Below are 27,747 nucleotides of genomic sequence, written 5' to 3'. Positions count from 1 at the left end.
ATACTATGTTATTTTGGAAATCGTTGAGTTTGCATGATGATACGTATAGGACAAAAATATAAAAAATTCACATTTACTTTTTACTAAAACATTTTAATTTAAAAGTTTGTTATACAACTACATGTGCACAATACTTCTTAAAAAAATGAATAAGTCAGCAAATTTGATAGTATAAAAAAAATAAGAATCCTCATTATCGAAGAAAGAATGTAGAAAGTTTGAAAACAAGCATGCTATTCGCCGTTCGTAAAGCTATTAAACTGTTCGCCAATCAGATCGTTTGAAATTGCTCGCGAAGGCGGAGCGTTTCTCCCACTGCAGCGAAAAGGGAAACAAAGTGGGACAAAGTACCGCCCTGAAAAACAACTTTACATAATACTCACTTCCTCGACTGCTTTATTACGTTTATCATCGAAAAAACAGAAACACTGTTCTCTAATCTTCCGAATCAGTAGCTCGAAACAAATTGAAAAGAAAATGAAACGTCCTTATCCCATTTATTGACACCATACAAAACGCACGCGAGAATACGAACAGTTTCTCCGCTCGGCGTCAAGATGGCTCTGATTCGGCGCTGCCGCCAAGCGGCCGCTCCAGGTCCAGTTTGCCGCGCATGCGCGGCCGGCGAAGTATATCTGGACAAACGATCCAGTGGAATTGGAACAGGAACGGTCGTGAATCGGGACTGGCAGGAGCGCGAGAGGTGGCACGAGACGCAAGATGGCGAGTACGCGATGAAACGGTGTTGCATCGTTGCATGGATTTTCGTCGACTTTCCGCGGGCAAACCGTTCGGTTCTGTGTGGTATTCGCGTTAGTATGGGGCCGAGGGCGTTGTTGCGTGCGCCGCGTGCTGATGGACGACGCGCGTGCCATTCGTGATCCCGCTGACCGCTGAGAGAGAGAAAAAAATAAAAAGAAAAGCGATTCTCTGCGAGCGAGCCAGCCACCGAATACGAGAGACAGCACCGAAAACGTGTGTGCGTGAGTGCGTGTGTGCGCGACCGCGCGGCCTCTCAGTGAAAGTAAACAAACGGTATGAGCGCGGTACTGGGCAGTGTCGGTGACCCGGCCGGTCTGCTGGACCCCGACGTTGAGAGCATCCTCGAGGAGAAGAATCAACTGATCAGCCGGCAGTATGCAGAGATCGAGAGATTGCAGCGTGAGCTCAACGAGGTCATCGGCGAACGCGACGCCTTGCTCTGCGAGGTGTCAAAGTTCAAGTTTGAGCGCGAGATGACCGACCTGAAACGTCTTCACGATGACAGGTATTTATACTCTCTTTCGTCTCTCTCTACCTCTTCCTGCGTTTCGTCGGTTTTCGTACGTTCTCGCGCGGGGTCGTTCGACCGACGAATTCTATGCTTGCCAGGCCAGAACTACGTAAGTCGTATTTGGACGAATTCGAGTTTGGCTCAGTTGCAGGGAGAAGGGGAATATTTCTATTTGAGATTGAGCTTGTGGATACTGAATGTGACACGAATTTATGGAGTTTGCGTTTGGTTTCTGTAAAAATGTAAACAGACGCGATGTTGTTGGGAGAAATTTGCGTATGAGAGTTTAGAGTTTGAAGGAAACGAAGGGAAACCATCAGTTTTGTTAGAGGGACTGTGTACGTGCCGATGTCATTGAAGTTTCCGTGTTTTAAATTGTTTTATAAAGCATTCTTTGCTTGCTATTACGCGTATCGGTGAAATGTGAAAACGCAATGCTGTATTAATAATGTATCAGTGAGGTTTTTTTGTTGACGTCTTTCACGTGCTACGTATCGACACCTCGAAGTATGTATCGCCTTTTGAAGACACTGCTACGGTCGCACGAGTGTTACTTGAACCCTCGTGCAGTTCATTTCACGTTTTCGAGGCTATCAGTTTATTACTCGCGATGTTGTGTTATGTATTAGCTTCCACGTAATTTATGTAGAAGTTTATTGGCCTGTAAAATCCTACGTTAGGTATGGCAAAAGTATATTAGGTCTTTATAAGCTGTTGAATGAGCCTTAGTCGACTTTTCTAGATGATTCTTTATAGAAGTCATAAATAAGAAATGTAGAATAAAGTTTTTGATTGCTTGATTATTTTCTAGAAAAATTATTTTTCACGTAAAAATAGTACAGTACAACATAAATAAAAATGAACAAATGAATATGAATTTTTGGTCGATGCTTTATCTTTGTCCTGGAAAAATAAGAAATCTGGAGTAATTAGAAAAAAGAATTATTTTACTTTTAAATAACTTAGAAATTAAAACATTACGATTAATTAGAAATAAGGTAATACGCAGAATACAATTTTGTTTACAACATATCTGCTAAATAATCCTTTTGGTAATTTTAATTTTTATAATATGATTACCTACTTACTTCTTATAACTGAAAGCAATAACTTCATATTAATTTATGAAACAAATCGACAATATTATCAGTTTAATATTTGACTGGTTTCATTTAATTTAATTTAATCGTGTTGCATTACAATTTCATGTTCGAAGTTATTCTCCATAACTGGATGAGTAATAAAACAGTTCTATATTACTCATGTATTGTTTTTATAACGGATCATCTTATCGTCTGCATTACGATTTATCTAACACCTTGTATTATATTTGTGTTCTGTAAAAACGAAGTCGAATCTATTTGTGTCGCATTTAAAACATTCTAGAAATTCAAGTACATATTTCCATTCTATAATTGGTTATTCGTATTTTGGAATCGTGAAAAAGATGTTAAACTTTTTTACTCGATATGGAGCGTCTTTCAAGGCGTGAAATTTAAAATAACATTTAGAAATGAAAATAACGTCATTCTTATAAAAATAATGGTACATATTTCGTTACTATTACATTTAATCATAATGAAAATAAATTTGTTAATTCTACAGTATACATGATATGACAATATCTAAAATTCTAATAATTCTTGCGTATCATAGGAAAGCAGACAGATGATAAAACATTAGAATAGTTTAAAATTTGAAACCATAAAGTTGAACCATAAACACTTTTCATTCTTCTTGTTAAGTGCTATAATCATCTAGACCTAATTCTTCAAATCCCTTTTTACGTACCATCCTGTGTATTCGTTAAAACTACTCCAATTTGCAATCAGTAAGTAAAATATTTACAAAACTACGCTGCATTATTTGCTGAAAATAATGATTAACCATTCATTTTCATTTACAAATAAATTGTCTGTATCAATGGAACTGTTGTATTAAATTTTAACGAAGTAGCAAGTTCGTTATCATTGGAATTTGTTATTTACTGTTTTTAATTAATTTTCGTAACTGATATCGAACAAGTTCGCCATACACGAGGATTTATTGTGGAAATATTACAAACTTGGAACATTTCAAATTAATTTGTTACCTCTTCGATAGAAAGAACTGTTTCCAACATAATTATCTGAAAACTTTTATTTCTACTGTCTCACATTGTTCACTATCAGTGAAATTATTAATTCATTGCTCCATTCGTTGTAAGGAACTTTTACAATATAACGATATAATGAGCATGAAATTTCTGATAAAGGAAAGTTGTTTGCCGCCAGTTTCCTTGGCCAAACTTCATCGCAGCGATTATTATGTTACATAATTACGCGCTTTGGGAGGAATTATGCGTATCCAGTGAATGTTTTTAATTACATAAATGTTGGAACAACGTGAAAGAATGCACATTGTGCTTTCCAGATGAGAAATGTTCTCTTGCATAATAATCGACTTTGAAGCAGTGCAATATACTAATTGCAATTATAAGATTACTTTGCTTTAACAAAAAATATTCAAATATGAATGATAATTTAACGGGAAAAATTAATTATTAACATTTCTTGATGTGCAATAAACTTTTCACAACGGAGGAATTCACCTACAGTAGTGGTCAATAAAATTGCAATATTCGCTAAAAAATAGTATAAGTGTAAAAATTGAAAAATTTTGCCTTTTTGTTTAAAAAAGTGTATTTATCACATAGAACTATGTATGTATTACTTTCCATACGAACGCTTCAGTTATGAATGTACCTGATGTGATCAAAATTGCTATATACATAAATGAAAATTACAAGTATCAAAAAGGAAATTTGATTAATGACAAATAACAAAGACGATTATGTACTTCTTATGTGACAGTTAAACCAAAAACATTGATATTTGTAAGATGCTGCAATTTCAATGACCACTGTTGTATTTACAACATTGTCAGCGAAATATTATTCAAATTTTAAACGAGCAGTGTCCTCATTAATAAACAAAGTTTTAATGCAACAGCAAATTTCTCAATTCTATGAAATTTTCATTCATTGATTCGTCAGTTTTTCCGTGAATACTGTTTCAAGAAGGTGATTCAACATGACACCATCGTTTTGTATTATTACGTTGGTATCTACCAGTGACAAGCTAGACACCTCTGTTGTCTAAACACTAGAACGATAACTGAAGTAGAAGAACAACACGCGGTGTATTTTTCACAGATAACAGTGACTAATACTCGGACTCGATAATTAACCTTGATGCAGCACGCCGTTTCTATTGATTGTTGAGTCGTGAGAACACAGGAAACCTCTTATGCCATATTGTAATTCGTCTCCGAAATTGGGTCGATCATTAAATCGCGCGGCGTTATCTGAAATCGTGGTACTCGAACAATCGATGCGACGTAACGTGTTTAGGAAATATTAACACCACTGTTGTCTCACTTTCCAGGAAATGATAAAATCAATTTCAATGTAGGGAATTACCATTCAGTTATCGTTCGAAATAATTTTTCAAAACAAGAATCTGGAGAAAGAATAAACTGATGAGTTTAGAGTGAGTGATACGTTTCAAAGGTCAAGTCATGTCATATAATCCATTGTAGTCTTTCCAGAAATATGAATGACTGTACATGACAGGCAAAACTTGTTTGTTATTATAATTTTAAGATATGTATAGCGAATACAGCAATGAACTGTAATGGGGGATACTCTAAAAGTCAAGGGAAATATGTTCTATACATTCAAAATTTATATTATTTCTTCGACTGCTGAGTACAACTGAGGTTATGTTCTTTGATTTTCAAGATCCTTTGTCATTTTCCTAAGAATTTGAAGAATTTGTATCTTTCAAGATACAAAGATATTGCAGATATGTTCTCTAGCAGCAATGGTAAATAACTATAAAATTCACAAAAAATACTAAATGTTCATTTTTCTTTTTAAAAATCGTCTAAAGTAGTACTCAATAGTAGTGACAAAATTAATACATTCCTATCTAATTTCCAAAATCGACTCTCCAATGTATGATATTAAAATTTGTAACTTCTAAATAACAGTAGAACATTTCTTCTAAACAATTTTAAATATGCAAACCCTCGTACAAAATTTCAAATAAAACCAACCCTACACAGTAATCTTTGATAGTAAGCAAGTATCTCAAGTTATTTCTTTCCTAATATTTGAGAGCCAGACTGACTCAAATCCATTTTTTCTAAAATCAAATTTTATACAGCATCTTACTGCTTTCTTCATTTTATTAGCGTAATAGGAATCTATTTCAGTTACGATTATTATGTTGATAGTATCAGAAGTACTATGTTAAGAAATGATTAATCGTATAAGTTAAAAAAGACTAAATAAGTAAAAAAGACTTGGGTCAGGTTGGCTCTCAGGTACAGAAACATTCTTTGCTCTCTAGTAAATCATCACGCTATTCCTAACTATAGCAGCCATCGCTAATAACCACAGTATGCAGTTGATGCAACGTAAAAATTCATAAAAGAATAAAAAAAAAAAGAAATCTTCCAAGTTACTTAGAAAGAAAATGAATTTTTATGTAAAAAGCTTCAAATATAAACGAGGCTTGCGAATAATAAACTACTAGTGGAAATATCTCCATTTTCTCTTTACCTAGAAGTGCACCTATTCTAGGGAGGACCTGTGAATTCGTAGAATAGGATCCTGGAGCAGTATCCACCGTTTACGTTCATCAGGTAGATCCCTCGCCCAGGTCATAAAATCTACAGTGGTTGGTTCGGCGAAGGTTTAGTGTGCCTCGGAGCTTGCATAAAGGTATTCCTGAGTATAAAAAGTTCGTTCCTGGTTTAGACAGAGCTGGTGCAAGAGTAGCTAACGCTTCCAGGGAAGATTGAAGCGCCTCTATACACAAATTAAATTAAAATACTAAATATATTTATTGATAATAATGAAATATTTATTTCATATTAAATTAAACAGTATTTTGCTAGAATTGCAGATCGAAAAGATTTAAGAATCTATCTTATCTTTGTTTATGAGTTAGGTTAGCGCCCCTAGGCGATCACCTAGGTAATGGTAGAACCATCCCTGGGCACAGACTGACCATCCATTGTTTTCGGTTATTAATAACATGGGATACCAGGCGTCCAATGCTAGTGTTCCATTGTGCCTTCCGCAAAATGATTAATTGTATTTGCAACAGTATGCACATGCCAGGGACACGGATTACGGTTGCGTCCGTCTGAGTCAATCTGTGGGAACGACTTCTGCGATTTTTCGCTTTCAGATTGGACGATATACGCGCATTGAACCTTGCTCACTTTGCTTTATGAGAAATCTTAAGGTCGGTGTATGGGGTTGTGAATGCAGACAGGCGTGAACGCGCCATATTTAGAAGTCACTGCTCGCATCTAGCTAACATCCTCTGGGCAAATGTAATTCGCAGCTTGTATGAAACCTAGCATCCTAAGTAAGGGTTGCACTATTCAATTCTAATACTTGAAAAATTGGAGTAACTTGGCTTGGAAAGCTGGAACAGCACAACGTTTCAATTATGCAAACCTTACACTTTAATATTACCTAGATATTAAGCTGATATAAGGTTATAGGTCTTTATGGATGAATGAGTTTCTAGTCTTTCTAGGCTTCGATGAATACTTGCAAGTTCATGAAAAGAAATTATCGCACACCCGTGAGGATAGTGACACAACTCAAAACACTCAGTATTTGAGTTAAAACCATAAAGGGGTTTCGTGAACATACTTCTGTTGATTGTCAACAAATCTAATAACTGCTCTTTGAAAGCAACAGAAAAAATTCGACAGTATTCAGTTGTATGTGAATTAAAAACTCATAAAAATTGTTCGATACTAGTGACGGAGGATTATGAAAGGTTGTGGATTAGAAAATGAACATGAATTTTACCATTTTTTCCTAAAATTTAATTTTTCAAAGTATATTATTTTGCCTAGTAATTTATTTTGTTTAATGCTCACAAACAGTTTTATGTTCCTCCTGGAAAATTTAGGTACTTTCTTGAATTTATGTCACGTTCCTTGCAGGTGTGCGATTTTGTAGCTGCGTGTAATTCTGTATGCATGAGGAGTTTTGATTACCCAGTGAGTTTTGAAAAACGATAGAAATTTAGTGACCTGAATACATTGAGTGAATTGATGACCTGTAACAATACTTTTGTGTTTGAACACATGGATAATAGTAATAGGTATTTAGGAGTAATAATATTTCTAAGTTTAACAAATTTGTTTGTTGAGAAGAAGAATATAAACGAAATATAAAAAATTTGTGATAATAAGTTGTGACATTTTGATTGAAGAAGATACTATACGCATTGTTAGGTACAAGAAGCAAAAAAGCCTAGATTATTGAACTATTTTGGTAATAGTGGTTTTAAGTGTTTTTAGGAGTAGTAATATTCCAATTACTAGATTTTTATGAAAATGAAAATGATCTGTCAATATTTGTTAAAAAATGAAGATATTTTGATTGTTACTATACTGAACAAGATGTTTAGATTATTAAACTTGTTCGATAATAGTAATTCTAGGTTTTTATAAAATGTACAAATGTTTCAGAAATTACAGAAAATAGTGATCGTTCAGCGTGAACTTTAAATTAATATATTAATTCAGTGACCTCCATTCTTTAGAAGAGTTATTGACCTGAGTACCTGGGATGCTTCAACAGTAATCTAGTTTCTAGACATATCAGATGTTTTATCTTACCAACACTTGTGATATTTAACTTTAACATCTTAGTAATCCAAGTAAATAATTTATTCATAGTAAAAAATGATTAACTAAGATGCCAAGGTCACTGAACTGTTTAGCTAAGAGTAATACTAGGTTACTAAAAAAATTTGCCGATGTTTTAGAAATAATTGTAGCGAAGTATATAAGTGCTAGTGATCATCCAGCGTGAAGTTTGAATTAATTCATCAATTCAGTGACCTCTATACATCAGACAAGTTATTGACCTGAGTACTTATCCGGGCTATTTCAACAATAAATACTATTAGAGTTTTTACACCTTCGAGATTTTTGTTTTATTAAAAATCGTAATGTTTTACTGCTAAGCTTCCTTAATCCAAGTACATACATAGATATAATATGCATCCATTGTCAGGAGTTAGAAGCTAGACTACCTGAATCATTGAACTGATCAAATAATGATTCCATTGCGAATTTTTAATAAATCTGTATAATAACTCTATGACTCCAACACTTTAAAAGATGCGTTTACCTGAGTTTTTAGGTTGCTTAAACAATATGTAGACTAATATCGATGTAGATTAGTAGTTAGAGAAAATATCAACTAATCACAGTATTGTGATTTTTGAATTCAAAGAGTCAGTGATACAAACACCATATCTACTGACAGATAATTAGAGATCTATTTAGACGGTAGAGAATCGAGAAAGGTAGTACCTAACGACTGTAGATTAAAGGTTCGCGTGTGGAAAGAGTTGCACGCTTTCGGTCGCAATATTGTGCAAGTTGCGCAGCCGAGGTTAACCGGTCACGCCAAATATATCCAACGCTTCGTAATTGCCCCGTCCACGATTGGAAACTCGGAGAAATTTGACACACATTCGTCCCTTTTATCTTTATTTTTTGCTCCCCTCTGTGTCGGTGCATTCAATGTCAACTTTTTTCCACAATGGGGAATTGTTACGTGGTTGCTCCATCGTATCGACATGGCTCAGACCGAAAGTCTCGAGGCGCCTGCTTTAAAGTTCTAAATGGCAATTTTATCGGTGGTATGCTTCATTGCGGCTCAATTGATCGTTCTACGAGCAGACGGGTAAAAATAGATGGAATATTAAAGATCTGCTTTTCGTAACTGATAGTTATCAGGTCATTTTATGAGGAATGGCGTTTCTTGTTTTCTGTTGTGATCTGAAAGAATAGGATTCATTGGATAGAGTTTCAAAATTAGTTGGAAGACTAATTTGAAAATAACCATGGAAACTCATAGTAAATGAAGGATCGAATATTCGTGACAGATGGTAGTACCTTTTACAACACTAGAACTACCGAAACTAACGCTACATCTATTTAGTTTTATTAGAGTGTCAAAATAGCAGGTCTTTGACAAAATATATAATTTATAGGAACATATTTCTTTATACTTGTCAGTTACATACTTCTTTAGTTTTAGTAATATTAAAAGAGGAAAAGTATAATGTCTTTATAGAATAAAATGTTTATAAGAAATAATCATACAAGTCATCTTGACCGCTGTGATAGTTTCGGTGTTAATAATTAAATCATTTTTGAAAACGACAGTATTTATAAAATATATATTGCAGTTAGGAGACAAAAGTAGAAAATTTACCATAGAGTTCATAGAAAATTCTGATTGGCTTTTTTTTTTTGAGTGAGAATGGTTCTTTTGTGTAAACAGTCTCAGATATAAATCTGTAAATTGTCTGTAAGTTATATTTTTAGAAAATTTGAGTTTACATCTTAAGTGAAATCTAAAAAATAGAATTTGCATTCAACGCAGAAACTTTTCATTAAAGAAATGGGAATATAATAAAACACAAATCTGTAACGCAGAATTAGGATTAAGAATTTCTAACGTCACCTCCTCGAACATAAAAGTGTGCTTTACAATCACAAAAATAACGTTTGTGAATAAGTCTGATATGACTCTGATTCAAACGTAGTTGCTATCTAATCGTAATATGTTCTTAAGTTTTTCAAATTTCCTATCAAATGATAATCTACTTTTTGTAAACCACAATTTTTATTTACATAGAAACGTATATATTCTAGAAAATGCTTGCGTTTGATAAATTTATCAAACAGCCATTGCAAGTAAAAAGTTTTTGCAACTTCGACCGAGGTAATTAGCATAACGAAAACGAACACTCTTATCGTTATGGTAAACAGTATTTTACAGTCATGCAAACGTAACAGCGTTGTACTTTGAAGCTCCTAGATAATAAATGTAAAACGGTTTGTGTAGTGATAATATGAAAACTAGTATCGCAGAGTATCTTTCTCGATACTAGTTTTCATATTAACTAGTTTTCATATTAACTAGTATCGAGATAGATACTCTGCGATACTAGTTTTCATATTAACTCTATGGAGATTTAGGGGAGCGGGAAGACAATGGTGAATTCGTTCGAAAGAGACTACGGTAAAATGGGAAATTCATGAAGAGAAGTCGACGCTTTGCACGTCGAAACAACCACCGAGGGGGCTGGATAAGGAAATGGTGTGAAAGGGAGAGAGAGAAAGAAAGGGAGGGAGAAAGGTGTACACTCAGCTTTAAAAATCTAAAGTTCTCTTTGCAGTGGTCCACAGAGAAATGAACTATTTTTATCCTCGTCGGTAGCACGAGACTCGAAGAGTCGTCGCTCGAGGAAAGAAAATGAAAGAGGCTTCGTGACGGTGCAACGAGAATTACTTATGACGACGTTTCTAATTAATTTCGTGGCGGTTCGGCAGCTTTAACAAGTCCCAAAGACGCTTGCCCGGTCAAGGAAAGAGAGACAAGATTATTATCGGTGGTACCTTCTATTTTTTATTTTAAAAAATTCAATAACTTCGTGGATCTTCAAATAGTGACCCTTGCTCTTTGTTAAAGAAGTATAATATTCACGACTTCAAAGGTATACATTTTACAGTAGAGACTCGAGAATTCATTCTGCGGTGATTTAAAAAGTGCAGACCTGAATATTCTGTGAAACCATGAAAGAAATTATTAACGAATAAAATTAGAGAATAATTAGGAGCCAAACTGAGAATGTGCAAAGTGTAGAGAGAGAAATGATCACACACCACTCCTAAAATTCATTTCGAATGTTAGATTAGATAACATTTTTTCTCTTTTTACATATTTTACTTTATCTAAAGAAGTCAAGTTTAAAAGAAGCTGCATCATAAGTCAAGCATTCTTTTAAGATTAAAGTCCTGACCAATCAGAAAGCATAGACTAGCTTTTGTGGGTGGAGCGTTTCCCCCATTTTGTGTCTATGACCCGCATTGGAGAGAAAAAACACAGTGGGCGTAACTCTTGATGAATCATGTTCTTCCAATTACCAAAAGCTGTAATAATTTATTCAGAAATAATCGTTAATTCATAAAATATGGTTTCGTTTGAACTTCTCATTCGAAAATAAGACATAAATAAATGAGAAAAAATAATTTTCAAACTTTTAATTAGAGTCGATTTTTGAAAAGGTAAAAAATGGATTTGGATGTGTATTAAGGTTCTTCTGCAAAAATCGAAAGTTTTATTTTCTCACGTCCTCTGCGCAACCTACTTGCCATTCGAAAAGTAAAAGAATCAGATAAGACAGGAGTTGTTAATGAACTTCTGCGTCTGTTTCACGGGTCGAAGCAATTGAAACGGCCAAGAACACATGTGTTGGACGCGTGCAGGTTGTCGACCGTGCGAAACTGCGATCACTATAGGCTATTCCGCAGAGAGGAATCGTCGAGTGAGCAGAATCGCACCGCTGCGCCGGGTCGACACGTTCTTTCCAGATGTAGAACTACGTACTCGTGAAAAATATGTAGGACAGCTCCGTCCACGAGTTCTTAGAACCCGTAAATCTCCTCTCGACCACCACGTGGTGGATCTTCGGAAAATTGTGGCTTTGTTTCGCTTCCCCCCCTTTACTCCTCCCTCGGTTCAGGCTTCACTTTCTTTACGGAAAGGGAAACTGGCAGACACGTGCTTCACCGGTTTGAGGGAACAGTTTATCTCGTATTTCAGTCACTTTTACATTTTGCTTGTGTAAAGATTAAATGGCGAGTTTTATTTCGTGGAAGTAAGAAATATTTTGACGATTTTGTAATAGTAGTTCTGCCGAAGATTTTGGTTTTATTAAATCCTTTGAGGACATCTGAGCTGTTGGCAAGTGAAAGTGATCAACTACACTTGTTGAATTTTTAAAAATTTTAGCGCCAAAGAACTTCATTGATGTTTAACTTTTTATATTAAGTGAATAGGTATAAATACTTTTGTTTTGTGGCGTTAATCGATTTGACAAATGAGCACTTGGTGAGGTTTGTGAATTTTGGTTAACAGCTAAAGAGTTTTTGCTCCGTTTACTGAGTAAATAAATAACGAGCAAACGTTTGGATTTTTGTTGTAGTAAGAGAGTTATCAAAATCGTATTGCTTTTAATATACTTCTTATTCCATCGTATCTTGTAAGTCAAGAGTTAGAAACGTAAGTTGACCTTTAATGAAAAGTTAAACATTAGGTACAATTAAGAGACTGTACAGTTTGCTACAAAATACATTTTGGTAAAAGACGTATTATTGATAAGTTAAATCATTTAATGTTAAGATAGACGTATATTCTGCATTGAGATTACAAAGGTTAAAGTGACTCTTTCCCTTTAGTGACCTCACGTGTGACCTTACCGTGCCTCGATCGAAGGATCGATGTGTGGCAGAGCTCCAAAAATGTTCAGGACTGTGCTGTTGTATCTTTCTCCGGCAGGGAGGATCGTAAAGACGAGACCTACTCCCAAAGTAGGCTACCAATGCATCTGATTACAACTCCAATGCAGCGTTTTATGTAATTCCTTTCCTCCTAGCCATTAACGAGTAATATCTTGAAATTCGCTTAGGAGCCTACATGTAAGAATGGAAATTTGGTTTCAAATAAAGTCATTTCAGTTACAAATTTATACACAATTTATACAAAATTTGAAAAGCAAGTGACAGTTATATTAATACAATTTTTGTTTCATCCAGTTCTACCTACTTCTATTGCTGATTGTGATGACGATGATTTATTTTGAGGCTTTTCTACTTTTGTATCGATGAATGGGGAGAAAGTTTTTTCTTATGTTTAGGCATTTCTGTTAAGGCTCTCACAGCCAGTGCGAATTTCCTGCAGCAGCAGCGAATTTGTGGCGAATTGAGAAAACAGATATAGAAATTGCTATTGATGCAAAGATGATGTCATCAAGAATTCATCGTGAATTCGCTGCCACCGCAGAAAAATCGCGTTGGTCTGTGAATGCCTTTGTCATTTGGATGTTAAACTAACTTTGTGCAGTACTGTGTATCTATACATATAGAGGGTGAGTCACCTAACGTTTGCACCTCAATATCTTTATTGTTTTTTAAAATACACGTCAAATGTTTTAAAGAAAAAGTTGAATGGTTCAATGGAGTTCATACAATATCAAAAGAATTTTTGTTTTTTTTTCTCATTTTTTTTTTTTTTAGAGATATCAAGATCAGCTCACAGTTCAACATTGCTTCAGAGCCTGTTTACAATAATGTATCGACGTAAACGGTCATTATTTCGAACATTTGTGAAACACAGGTATTTCGTGTTTATATTTTAAATCCTAATACATTTTCTCTCTCCGTGACCTTGAATGACCTTGAACAATAATGGTCATCGAATTCCTAATGAAAGGGACTATCATAGTAGGTGTTTAAAAAGAGGTGGTTCTATTTAAAAAAATGGAGGTGATCTTGATATCTCTAAAAAAAATGACAAAAAAAAAAACAAAAAATTTTTGGCATTGTGTAAGCTCTATTGAACCATTCAACTTCGTCCTTAAGACATTTAACGTATCTTTAAAAGTAACAAAGGTATTTGAGGTGCAGACGTTAGGTGACTCCACCCTGTACATAGTATTATCAATTGTCAAGTAGGGTAACTTTAACCACAGAAGTAGATTTTAAAAGTAAAAACTAGATTATAAAATATGTACGAATTATTTAATTTAGAAAACACAAGCTTTCTTATGGTGTACTTTTTACTTTCGTTTGCACAATGTTCTTCCAGGAAAAAATGTGCTGGCCGTAGTGTACTAACCTGTAAATGCAGTTGGTTAGAAGATAGAGAAATGGGTTTTGAAAATTAGAAAAATGATAAAGTGTAATATTACAAGTTAAAGAAAAAGCGATACATATGTATATTTTCTACAGGGAGAAATATTTCAGTATCTAAGAAAAATAATTGTGCTTTTGATTATTGGAAGCTCTTAGTAGTGGAATTTTACTTTTTTAATTTTATCATTATCTTCTTCGTAATTTCTTTAGAATTTTATCATGATTTGTCGTTTGTATTTCTTAAGGGTATTATCTTAATCTACTTTAAATAACTTGTTTTTGTGTTTTTCCACATTATAAAATTTTAATTATAATGTTTACTCGTAATAATGCTGTGATTTGTGCCCATAAAAGAAATGTGTTGAAATGAAATGATACAACGATTTAAAGAAATAGTAAAGTAACTAGCTTATAAGAAATATTTAAAAGCTGCACATAAGATAAGTAGAAATGTTTACAACAAGTAGCCAAAGTTACCCTATTTGATGGTACTACTGTGTATAAGTACTTCTTTCTTTTAGTTTTTGAAGGATTGTCGTTGCCCCGGAAAACTTCTTGATACTTCAAACATAACTTTTTCTGAACTTCTGAGTACTCGAGCGTTTTTTAACATCTTCACTTCATTTTTCCACGACATTCTACGTTATTAATGCCCTTTTGCTCAACTATGTTTGTAAAGTCTTCTAGTTTAGTACAACACTTATTTTATTATTTTACAGTTACTTTTAATGACATTAAACGCGAGTTAAAAATTCATAACCCCAAAGATTTATGTACTAATTGTAAGAAATGTAAGCACAACAATATTATTAATTAGTAGATTGCGGATGTTCGTACAAATTCATGTTGTTACAAGGAATAATCAAGAAATGAACATTAAATAAAGATGTCCAAATACTATCATATTAGAATAGGTACAGATACATATTTAAATATCTTTTAAGTATTATAACATGCAGTATTGAATATTCCCTGGTTATAAGCTCGTTATGATATTTACTCTATCTTAAAATTATTTATGGCAAAAGAGCTGGCAAACACTGTTGCTCATATTTTTTATGAAACTGACTTAAATAAAACTTTATGAAATTTTAAACTACTATAAACGTAAGTGGAATTCCGAAACATTTCCTCTCTGCAAAAATAATTATTTTCTGCTACTTTTTTAACTTCTTCTTTATAATTATGTGGTAGTTGTGGCTAGAAACGCATAATTTGGTTTTTGAAAAATGAGGTGAGGAATAATTGAAAAATATTTTTTGTGGCTTTTCTTGAAGACTGTGGCATATTGTTTAGTTTGATCCTAAAGATCAATAATTAATTAAGGGCAAAATTTCTTCTTTGTTGTCAAAAGATCAATTCTTGTCTATTAAGGGTAGAATTTCTTCTTTGTTGTCAATAGATCGATTTCTTTAAGATTTATTTTTATTAATGGAACTATGTGTTAAATTACTTTCGGTTTTTCTGCATGTTTTTATTATGTGTTCATGTAGCTCTAATGTTGTTTTCGAGAAGATTTTATTAGATACTTCACCTATATTTCTCCTCAACCACTATATTTCTTTTTTCGTTAATTGTCATGATTATAAATAAACTATTCAATGATTAACTTCAAATGTTTACGGTATGTTCAGAAAGTATCCCTTATCGTTTGATGAAAGAGAAAAATGATAGTTTGTAGTTTGTATATTTTTTTTATTACAAACATATTGGATCATTTTTCAGAGTGAAATTGACTACATTTAGCAAGTCGCCATTTTCTGAAATATTGTTTTTTCATAAGAAGATAAGAAGTCATCTTACTTCGTTGTTTTACATGTTCTGAAGGAGTAATATTATTTATTATGCCAATCCGCAAAAATAGGACATAATGGTTGAAGAGCAATATCTGGCTGTAAGGCGATCTATGTCACATTTTAAAAAAAAAGATTCGAATTAAAGTCTTAATTGAGATCTAGGATATCGAATTTATATTTTCAGAAAGGAGAAAGGATATTAAAAGAACTTTTCCACTTAAAAATGAGAGTTGAAGAAAACACAAGTTTGTATGATAATATTGAAGTTGAAAATTTGAAATGCGAATGTCTCAAAAACAGAATGTAGGTATGTGACTTAGGTCATTTCGCCTTTCAACCACAGATGCAATTGGAACGTCTAATAGAATTTTCTGTAAAAAATATTATAACTATTTTAACATATAAAGGCTGCAGGAGAAGAACTTAATAAATTCATTTTTGTTCATTGTTGATTTTGTATGTTATCTGGTAAGAAGGAAGAAGTACTTGTATGTCAGAATTGAAAAAACAAAAATCTTGACATATTCTAAGATATAAATGTTTTCATGATGAGTGTACAGAGACATAACTTAACAAATACATATGAAATAGGAAAAGAATTTCATAAATTAACAAGAAACTCAAAGTTATTAAATAGTTCGTTTTTATTATTTTGTAGCATCCTGTTCAACTTTTAAAATTGTTCTGCAAAATTTAGAAAAAAGAGACTTATCAAATTTTTTTCCTATGGCCTTCATATAATATAAACATAGAAAGACTGAAAATCGTGTACCATACAGTTTGTTTGCTAAAGAATCTCAAACAAATCGATGTTTTACCAAGAGAAAAAGAAATTCCTCCCTCAATTACAAAACCTAGCGAAGAAATGTTTCAAGAACTGTAAACCAGAAATTCCTGAAAATTGGAAGCGAAGTGAACCCGACCCAGACCTTCGTGCCAGAAGCATCGACGCGAACGAACCGAAACAAAGCGCTCCGATCACTCGAAGTCGAACGCCGGCTGTCTCGAAGGGGGCGCGTCTAAAATTAACCCCGCTTCGATAGCCGTGCGCTTCATCCCCACCGACGCTTAATCGAATATTTTTCCCTCGTCGAGGTGAGATTACCCGTAAAAAGGCTGCTTCTTAGCGGAGCGACGGTTTCCGTCGAGCAATCTCCTCCTGGCGAACTGATTATATTCCTCCGCGGATTATCCGTATCTCGGTAGCAGTCGCTCGTCTCCGACAGAAGATAGCTGAAAATGCGCCACGGTCGAGAGTACGCGTTCTGAAGTGACGGTCGCGGATGCAGTCGCACCTGAGTGCATCGACGCGCTCTTGCTCCGCAATCGTCATCGCTTAATGAGAGTCGTAACGACGGTGATGGTTCTCGATAGACGGTGAAACCACTGAGACTCGTTTCCGACGGTGATTAACACTTTGTTGATCAATGGGCCGTTATTCGAAGAGCTTTTTACTAGAACGCACCCTTTGAGACGGGAGCTGATTGTTTCCGCTTGATTCCGGCGTTTTCTTGGTTCGATTAGAGCGATTAACTTTTATGCCGCGTTAGTCTTGCTGGGATGACTGACTGCGTCATTTGAACGCTTGCTTTTGTGAGCATTATTGACACCGTGGTGACTTTTGCGGACATAATCATGGCGAAGAAAGAGATGCAAGGGTACTGTTAAATGTAGAAGGTAATAGAGTTAGCAATGTGATATACTCATTTTGCTTTTTGATCTAGAGAATCTCAGTAAATTAATGAAAAAGTAAGCGAATGAGATTAGGGAATTTTACATACTTAGAATATTACATGTGGATATTACCACTTTTGAATTTTTTATTTCTTCTCTTGGAAACTGACAGATATAGAAACAGAATATCAATGTCATGTTTTTTGGACGTTTTATGCATATTGGTGTATCTACCTATGGAAATTTGAAAATATTGTTTGCAACCAAAGATATCATTTTTGAAACTATTGTTTGTTTTCTTTCAATTTTTAATCAAAGACGTTATTAGTAATGAGACAAGTAGGATACCATGAAAATCAGATATCAATTTGATTTCAATAAGTTGTGGAATTTTTGAAATAAATGTACATACGGTTGATAAATGTGGAATAAATAATGTAGACCTTTCTAGGTATCCTTAAATTCTTTGACACTTGCATTTAGTACTAACATGAGTAAGTAAAATTATGAGTGAAGAATTCACAATCATGGTGATTCTTTCTCTTAAGAAAGGAAATAAATAACAATTTTATTGCAAGAAATAATAATGATTGAAGTTACCTTAAAATAAGATAATGTGAAGTACCTCATCATCAAGAATTTTTAGAGATTGATTCTTAGAGAAGAAAAATTATCCTTGTTTTAGTATGAGTTCAAATGGATATAAACTTGAGAAGTATGTTCACTTTTCATTCTTATTATGTATATAACTTACAATTAGTCCTCATTGTTAGATACGTATCTCTGTCTGGTAGAGCAGTTTCACTTATCAATTTTTCCACAACATGCAGTATTTGCTTCAACATCCTTTTAGCTTTCAGCAAATGTTATTCTATCTTTTAAACAAATATACTTTCAGGCAGATAATTAAATTTGATTTTCAAATAATTTTATTTTAAAATCTGTCTGATATGAAAGTAATTTTTCATATCTAGAATCATTAGCTTTCTGTTTATACCACCAGTTCGGGGACACTCTGTATGCATGTGTTCCAGAACTGGTGGTACAAGCAGAATGCTAATAATTCTATATATGAAAGATTACTTTCATATCAAACAGATTTTAAAATAAAATTATTTCATTTCGAGGACACTCTGTATTTATGTGTCCCAGAACTGGTGGTACAAACAGAAAGCTAATGATTCTACATGAAAAAATAAATCAAAAGTATAGAATAAAATGTTTCATTGGAAGAGCTAAAAAATTAAACAAATTGATAGTCAAAACAGTTTATTAGAAAACATGCGGTTATATATGTGATATCTAAGAAACGAACAGTTATAATCATTAACTTTTGAATTATTTCGCAATTCCAATATCTGTCTTTTCTTATATCGCTGTCTTAATCTAGATAGCTTTTATTACGTTTCTGTTACGTAAATTTAAACATCACTCGTACACTGCTTTCAAAATATCAGGAGATTAACGGAAGTAGGTAAATAATTGAGCTGATAAAGTACACTCTTACCAGATAAGGACACGTGCAGTCACGATATCAATTGAATATTACCAGAGTGAATAAGTTTATTGATTATATTATAACATCCACAGTATATGAAAAGTAAAATGGAATTTTAACGAAGTAAAGCTTATAATTCATGAAACTTCCAGGACTTATACTTCTATTCTTTTAACGGCAATTCGTAGAAGTTATTTGATTTTTGTGCACTTTTAGCTGGAAGTGTCCCACTTACCCAATTCTAAAGTTAGATGAAAGATTAGACGGGCAGGAAACAGATCTAAGGGCCATGCCACCCAGTTTTAATATTGCCCTAAGTTTAGCTAGGGCTATTCTATAAGTGCTTCAAAAATATCTCCCTACATTATTATCAGGAAGCTTTGTATACATAGGTATACGTATGTACATTGAAATTAATGATGATACTCGCGTAAAAACAGCTCCTTTTATTTAAACACAAGTACAAATATATCAATCAATTTCGTAAATCACATATAGGGAAAACGTTTTCCCTGGTGTGCATTTATAGTTGCATGACCAGAATCAAGTCAATCTAATCTTCCTAATGGCGAAAGGCTAAATTGGACGCAACCCAGTCCATTTCAATCAACGCTAGTTAAAATTTGAGTGAAAAATATTGTAGATGTGCATATTCCAAATATTGTTTTAGGTAATTGACGCTATATAGAGTTCCAAATGGTAAAATACTTTTTTAAATAGAAAGTGATATTTTTATTTTAATATAACTTGAACTATAACATAGTTCAAATAAACTTAATCAACTTAAATCAACTTAAGTGAGTTGATATTTCAAGTACTGTTGCTGATTTAATGGTTCTTGCATTATTCTATTTAGATACTGTTTCTATGCTTATATTATTCCCAGTGTGAAATAAATATTTGAAATGTATATGTATATTTATCATAGCAGTTTCAAATATTCTATTTTACCTCTCAGACATATTAAAATAAAACAGTTACATTTACAAACAAATTGAAAATACATTAAAAATTAAAGTATATCAAAAGTAAACGAAAATGTTTATAATTTTTAGTAAAACACTGTCTCATTTTTATACTTTTATATCAATTTCAAAATAGATAATAAAAAACTTGAACATGTATTTTTACTTCAGCTTGGATTTACTTTATAACTAGCTTTTACCCACAACTTCGATTGCGTGGATGTCGTGAATTGACTGAAACTCTGTTTAATGTTTTAAAAACAGCACAGATATATTAAAAGCGTGTTTAAAATGTTCATCAACGTGGGGTTTCATTCAAACGCTTAATCTATGAATTGATATGAGAACTCATTTAGGTCATTCTATAGTCCCTCGGAATATACCATATTTTTTGTTTTGCAGCCCTGTCGTATTAAAATATATTGATTTTCAGTTTCCAGCTCTAGATAAACCAACACATAGTTAGTCGTGATAAAACAATGGGGTGATTGCTGCCATCCGATACGCGACGCATGATACGTGGGTGGGTGCTAGGTCCTAAATATTTGCTTTTTTGCATCAATATTTCTCTCTTAATACAGTGTACTACAATATAATACATAGTTTATGCCATTCGGGTAAAATTAACCTTTTAAATAGCGAAAGAATTTTCTAAATCGGTTCAGTAGTTTCAGAGTTTACGCTGAAAAGACAAAGAAATTTTAACCCCTTTATACCTGTAATAGTATAGATATCTAAACTTGAGTGGTAGACCTAGCCTACGTCTATTTACACTTAATATATACCTAGTATGTACAACTTAATTCATTCTATAACTCTGATCTATCTCATGTGGGGCCTACTTCGACTCACAACAGACCAGATCCAGTCTATACACAATGAAGCTATCCTATAAATGAGACTCGAACCAGTCTAAACGACGAATTGAAATCGCCATCGCACACACGTAAACCCGTTACATGAGCCTTTCTGCGTGAATTTGCGCTCACCTTTGGATTCGTAGGTTGGTTGTGCACAGGGGTGCAGCGTCTAGAGGGGAGAGAAAGGTCGTGAGAAAGAGTGAAGTGCACCCTCTGTCGCCGCACGTAATTACGCGACCACTTAAATGCCTTTGGACACGCGAGTTGCTGAGGTCGCCGACCTTTTTTTTAATTCTCTCTCTCTTTCTCTTTGGTTTATCGAAACGCTATCACGGGGCAAACAACGCCCTGGCACTTTCTTTTATATCGAATATCGCCTTCTGCTTCCTTTGAGTTCATTGAAAACCAATAGTTACCACTCTTCGGTGGTACAACAAATGGAATTTCTGAGCGAGAAATGACGGAAGCTAAGCCAACTTTGTGTTCAAGAATATTCCTGTAAACTTTTTTACGATTCTGTACAAGAAATATTGGTTTTTTTAAAAAAGAAGCTGGAAACCTATTATTATTCGAGAAGGATGGTTTCATTATCCTACAAGAATCGAAAGGATGGTAAAGTTTAAATTTCTTGTACTGAAAATAGTAAATTTTGTTTATCTCTAGTTTAACTAAAATATAACACAGCATTCTCTCGTTATAAGTTTATTCATTCCTATATTTTTTCTATTTTGAAACTATTCGAAATATACGAGCTTTGCTTTATTATCCGCTAGAGTGAAACGAAAAATATCAAAAATGTATGATTATTTTCTAATAGTGAACGAAGTTTGCATTTAGTCTTTAACGTTACATTTATTAAAACTAGTTTTTGTCGAAACAATTTCTGAGGTACGACAAGATCCTTCAGGATCTAATTTTTTGTTATATGAATTGACTTTCGATATCTAACCATCGCTATAGTGATGAGTATGTACACTGTACATCTCGCTGCTTCTCATAGTACTCTTCGGCAAACAAAAATAGAGAATCATTAAGAACATGTAAGCCAGTCTTTAGGGGCAACAATTTAAAGACCTCCATCCTGTTCCATCATCCGTGACGTTACTTATTCTTGGCGTTGCTTTTGACTATGCTCGCGAGAAACCACAAGTGATCTTGCTGTTGAGATCCCAGTTGAACAGGTTAGCATTTGCTCATCATTTGCTGTTGCAATAATAACAATTAAAAAAAATTTGTCCTTGAGTTTTTATTATGCAAAAAACGGTTTTTGCTTTAACGAAAATAGCGATATTATCTCGCTTTACTGATAATCATAATTTTTCTTATATCATTACGTACATTGCTTCGAATCTTGTACGAAATTTGTAACAAGCAATGGTTTACTTTCAACGACATTTCTTTGCTCAAATTTTAATCTTCTTTCATTTGCTTGAAGTGATGCATTTATGCTCGTTTTCCCCCCACTTCAACAAAATTCAAGTGACACAAGTATTCTTTCTTTCATTTATTTGTCGATTTTATTCATTCATGATAATTTGAATTTTGCTGAAGCGAGAGAAGCAGGAGCATTCGCTCACTTGGTTTAAATGTACCATAGAATGGAAGAAAATTGAGAATAGTTCAAACATAAAATTTATAGTGCTCTCACGTAATAAGCTCATTGCTATGTTCATTGTAATATTTGTCTATCGAATTGATTAGATCGAAGTATTATAGTTTTGCGCCCATGCACTTTCATTCGCATCTTGGATAAGATAAAAGTGTGAGCTATCAGTACATGTGTTGACTTTAGGAAGCTTCCTTGTTATAAAGCTTATTGTGAGTGAATTGTGAGCATGTAGCAATGGAGCACCATAGCTTCAGAGTTAGATTTCTTAGAACAATTAATTATTTATTTTGAATCATCTTTTCAACCGCCTGCCATCGATTACAGTTATCTTCATTTATCTTTAATTTTATTTCATTTTAAGAAACCCTATTATTATATTAATTTGTGAACGAACATTGATATTTATTATAAAAACAGATTCTTAATAGAGCTCAAAGTAATCCAAATTACTTCTTTGATTCCACGATTCTCGATGAAATTTCGTCACTGTGTTTAAGTTTCCTTCTTAAGACAGACCTAAAAATTAAATGTTTTACTAGTGGAAGATTCATGTTACACGCCTGTCGCACACACGGTCTCTTTTAAGAGCCTGCCAGTGGGTGGTCGCAAAGGGTCACTTGCTTCCGCGCGGTCCCACAAATGGAGGGGAAAGCGATTCAAGTGTCGATGTTTCTAGGAAGGACAGGAATCCTAGAAAAACTGCAGTCGCTGTCAAAACCATCAGCGAAGACTACAAAGAGCTATAAAGATGAAAAGCGTGTTCAATCCATAGTAAGTTTCAGTCGAGCTCACACGTGCTGTGTCGACGCAAAGTGTCGGCGTTGTTCATGTGGAAAGCGATATTTTGCAATCTCGATCTATTTTTCCCTAAAGAGTTGGTCTGTGCACAGAAGCCGATGCTCGAGATCACCGAATATGAACCAACGCAGCCAATACGGGCTGGCTTGCATGTACAGTCGAGTAGGCGAGCACGCTGAACCCTTTTGGGTCACGAGCCACTCGAATAAAAAGGGTTAAAACCATGGCACCGTAAATATTTGCGCGATTGCTCCTACGAGAATTGCCTGGCGAGCTGAGGGGCGACGAGTGTTTCGCGAATACATACTCGCCTATCATGACGATCGATCTGCCATCGGTCCTTTCATTACCACCGACGTGGTATTAGCGACCGACGAGGAAAGGTTTTGTGCTTTTTAGACGAACCACTGCCGAATGCTTTTTGTTTCGTGACAATGCATTGCACTGAGGTAATGAAAGACAGATTAATGTTCTATACAGTTTTGGAATTTTTTATTTTGCTGTGATAATAACAAACTTAGCGAAGATGGCTAAAAATGATACATTTTGTCAGTTAAAATTATGGCAAACTTACAAGTTGTGAAATAATATCGAAAGAAATGTTCAGAATTAAAGTAATTAAAATTTTGCGTTACAAAAGAATTGTTTGAGTCGTATGTGGTTTAATGCTGAAGGCTTTCAAACCAGGGACTCTTGGACAACTGCATACCAGATGTGCCTGAAACGAGTTAAAATTTATCATCAGTCGATGACAATACCCAGGAATTTCCTATAAATACAGAAGGAATTTCGAGAGATATTTTTCCTCTCTCAAAGAATCTGAGTTCACTAATGGGATAAAACTGACCACACCTAACTCTTGGAAAGGTAACCAATTAAATCGTGTCGATAAACAGTCCTAACGCTCATTTTGTCAGTTACTATTTACGTGAAGAACGTTGAAAAAATATACATAAATGCTATGAAACATCAACTGGGAAATTCAACTTTGATCGGAGGTTTGTGTTAGCATATACGTTAGTATATCCATCTTCTTGTATGTACATATGCTAAGAGGAGTAACATTTTATCGATGAAACAAAAGAGATATGAGAATGGTTTATTGCTCTTTTGTTGCACTGCTTTCTTCCTTATATATTTATTTTTGTTCTTCTGGCACTGTACTCTTTTGTTATACATGCTAATTTCGTCACCCACAAACGCAACAGCAAATCCTCTACCACTAGTGTTGTAGAGCTTTATCATCTTCCATTGTTTTGATTTAAATATAAATTTGTGTAATGAGCTTGTTATTCAAGATTTAGTTTCTTCTGTGCAAAAGTATAGTAAGAGTTTAGTTAAAACTCGAAGAATGATTTAGAAAAATAATATTGTACTGAAAATAAAATATGATAATCTCTCGTATTCAATTTAATAAGGAGATTATTGGAATAATCGTTTTTGAGATACTGAATTTCAATAGAAATTGAGATTGATAATTTTTTAAATACATTCTAGGTATTCAAGGTTTTATGCAATTATCCATAAAGTGGGTGTTTCAGTCTAGAATATGTTGTTAAGACAATTATTCATAAATGTGTTCTTGCTTTAATTAACGATGATTGAATTTTAAATCCCTTTGCTTTAACTTGGAATTTTGATTTTATAAACTGTAGATAATTTTATGATTTTGTATGCGTTCTAACTTTGCACGCGCCTGCAGGAGCACGCAGCTGTGCAATGCAGGAGACATGCAACTATCCTCGATGTGGGGAGAATCAAGTCGCAGACCTATAGTTAAACTCAGCCCAGATATGTTTGAAATTTGGATGTCATGTAGACCTCAGATGTATCGATCGTTGAGAAATGATGAGAAATCCTTTGCATTCTAATTACTGTATTCAACTTTTCTAGTTAAAAATAAGGAACGAATCAGATTCGTGAATGTATCTTTTTTTGCTCTGTCATTCTATGTAATTTTAGTAATATTGGATGGAAAGTATTTAGTTTCGTCTGCTTTAAGATAAGCTGTAAATTTCAGTATCTGATGATGAGTCTTAGAAACAGGGAAGAAGTTACAATTGATATAGTCTCATTCTTGAGTACGTGTAGTTTTAAGATACTGATTTTGAAATGTTGAAGTTACTTTACACCTCTTAAACTTAAAACCTTTTGCTGTTAAGTCTCATTAGCCAATTTAGAAACAGAGAAGTCATATTTGTTGTCCTGTTCTCGAACACAGCTTTTAGCATAACGCTTTTCAAAACTTTTTTAGAGTTACTTACCATTTCCAGAAAAAAGTATTGGTATTCTGTGGTCATAAATGCAACTATTAATTGCAATTATGAATTAAACCTATAGTTTTTGTTCTCAATTCTAATGATTGCCACCCATTATTAGGGATCATGGATTAGAATCGATATATCTAGGCTTCTTAGGACAGCTTCTGATTAAAAATCAGAAGCCTCCTCCTTTCACATTACCTATACCTAAATATTAAAACAGTAGACGAAGCTACTTAAATAAACAACACTATATTTAAAAATAACGTTTCATAATCTTATTAAATTATTTATGAAACATTTATTAAAAATAGATTCCAAGTTATTTTCTTTTCTATTGATGTATATCTATACGGAACACATGCAAACAGCTAGCGTACTAAAGCATACTTGAATGACCAACTCTATAAATAATTCTATGCAAACTAATGGTCCATTTTACGGTGCAAGCTCCATTTGCACCATAAACTCAGTTTCATTTACTAACACACGAATTTCTAAATACTTTCCACGAGCATTAAGTCACTACTTATTACGCTCTCTATTAAACAATCATAGAAGTGTCAAATTCTCGTCTGCCCCTAATGACAAAACCACCAAACCTCTCATCTGTCTCACTCTGAGCCTACTTCATCCTCAGTGCCGTTATTCCTAACTACCGGTAGTCAACTGGACCACCTAGCCACAAGGTCCTAGCGCATCACCAGAGGCAACGCTGCCCACTTGAGCGCAGCTCGTTGAAACCTCATCTCATCCTCCCACCGTTGATGCGAGACTCTGCATATCTACATGGCAGTCTCCGTGGGGCCACAAAGGCCGGTGTTCGCGTTGAATTACAGCAGGGCAGAGGCAGCAGAGTGCGACGAGGCCTCTGTTCTCGTCGTAGGCAGAGTGCACCTCCCTGGGAGCGTCCCGGTTTCGGTCGGAGGGAGCCGGAGCGACAAAGGGAAAAGAGCGAACCAGGGAGACTTGGTGGCGATGCGTGGACACCATGGACCAAACGGGGGAAGGGGCGGAATCGGCGGGGGATAAAGGGACGTCGCGACGGCGCAGACTCAGGGTATGGGCGTCGCGACGCTTTCTCGTCCCCTTTGCGCCGTGTGCAGTTCCAGTGCCTGGCTCTAACGATTCACGGGCTGTCGTGTCTTCGCTATTCACGCGCACCGCGAAAAACTGGCGTCTATCCTCTCTTTCTCGACCCCTCTTCCCTCTTGCTCCACCCTGGAACGCGCTCGAGTTCACGGCTTCTTCCCCCCTCGTCGCCTATTCTTTTCCACGCACACGCTCAGTGTTTCGTGGATCGCGAGGCACACCTGTGCACACACAGGGCACACCTGCAAAGCGTGTCTCTGGCCGCGCGCGCGCCAAGTCGCACGTGCAGCTAAGCGTAGGCGTGCATAGGACGTTCCTCCAGCGATACCCCGTCCTTCTCTTCGCCCGCTGGAGCGATCACGTATGTACGCATCCTCGGAACTGTGTCGAAATGCTTGTCTTTCGTTCTCTGTCGCTCTGTCCCGTGTGCAAGTCAGCCTGCGATGAAATGTCGCCGTCCTGACTCCTGACAGGAAGAGGCGCCTTTGCGTCCCTTTGCCCGCTGTCGCCCAGAGGAATTTCGAGCATGTTCAGTGAACGGCCGTAATGGAGCGATCACAAAGGGAACGGCTACTGAACACCTCGCAGACTGCGCCTGTTACCTGTCTACGTTGGTTCATGTCGCTTTTGCTTGGTCTGTTGTCGGTTGATGGGATTCGCAGCTTCCTTGGAATTCCTCAGGACCCATTGCTTTTGTCTTGCCTTGTTGTTTGACGATGGACGGGATTTGTATGTTCTATGTATTTTTGTATAGTATGTACTGTTTTATCTGTTGAGGCTTGCCGGTGCTGCCGTGTCCTTCTGGCGGAATAGCGTAACGTTTTGCAAGCCTTGCTTCGTTAAAAGGTTCAATTTGTGGTTGTAAGGCGAAAGGACCTAAGTCGCATGTTATCGTTTTTTGGCGTTTAATACTAGAACCAGCAAGGCTAACGTATGTCGGATCTTGAGCAAAATACCTAATTCATAAAAACAATAATCAGTTATATATTTCTTTAGTTTTATTGAATATTAACGGGAAAAGGATAATCTGTTTACGGGATAAAATGTTTATAAAGAGTGATTGTACCAGTCATTTGACTGGTCTGTTAATTTTAGAATTAAAGTTTTTAGTTTCAATATTGACTTA

General features: G+C 34.9%; 1 protein-coding gene across 2 annotated transcripts in view; it reads left to right on the top strand.

Annotated features, from left to right (window-relative positions):
* The first annotated feature begins 624 nt into the window (after positions 1-624).
* The window catches only part of Siz (Brefeldin-resistant Arf-GEF family protein schizo), a 135,702-nt gene continuing 108,579 nt past the window's right edge, over positions 625-27,747 (top strand). For both annotated transcript variants that reach the window (XM_076375764.1, XM_076375760.1), the window contains exon 1: positions 625-1,267. In XM_076375764.1, the coding sequence (XP_076231879.1) occupies positions 1,038-1,267 (230 nt within the window). In that variant the 5' untranslated portion in view covers positions 625-1,037. The remainder of the gene's footprint in view (positions 1,268-27,747) is intronic.

The sequence above is a fragment of the Calliopsis andreniformis genome, chromosome 3 (assembly GCF_051401765.1).
Source record: "Calliopsis andreniformis isolate RMS-2024a chromosome 3, iyCalAndr_principal, whole genome shotgun sequence".
NCBI lineage: Eukaryota > Metazoa > Arthropoda > Insecta > Hymenoptera > Andrenidae > Calliopsis > Calliopsis andreniformis.
Note: the sequence above shows the minus strand (reverse complement) of the source record. Positions and strands in the feature narration are given on the sequence as shown.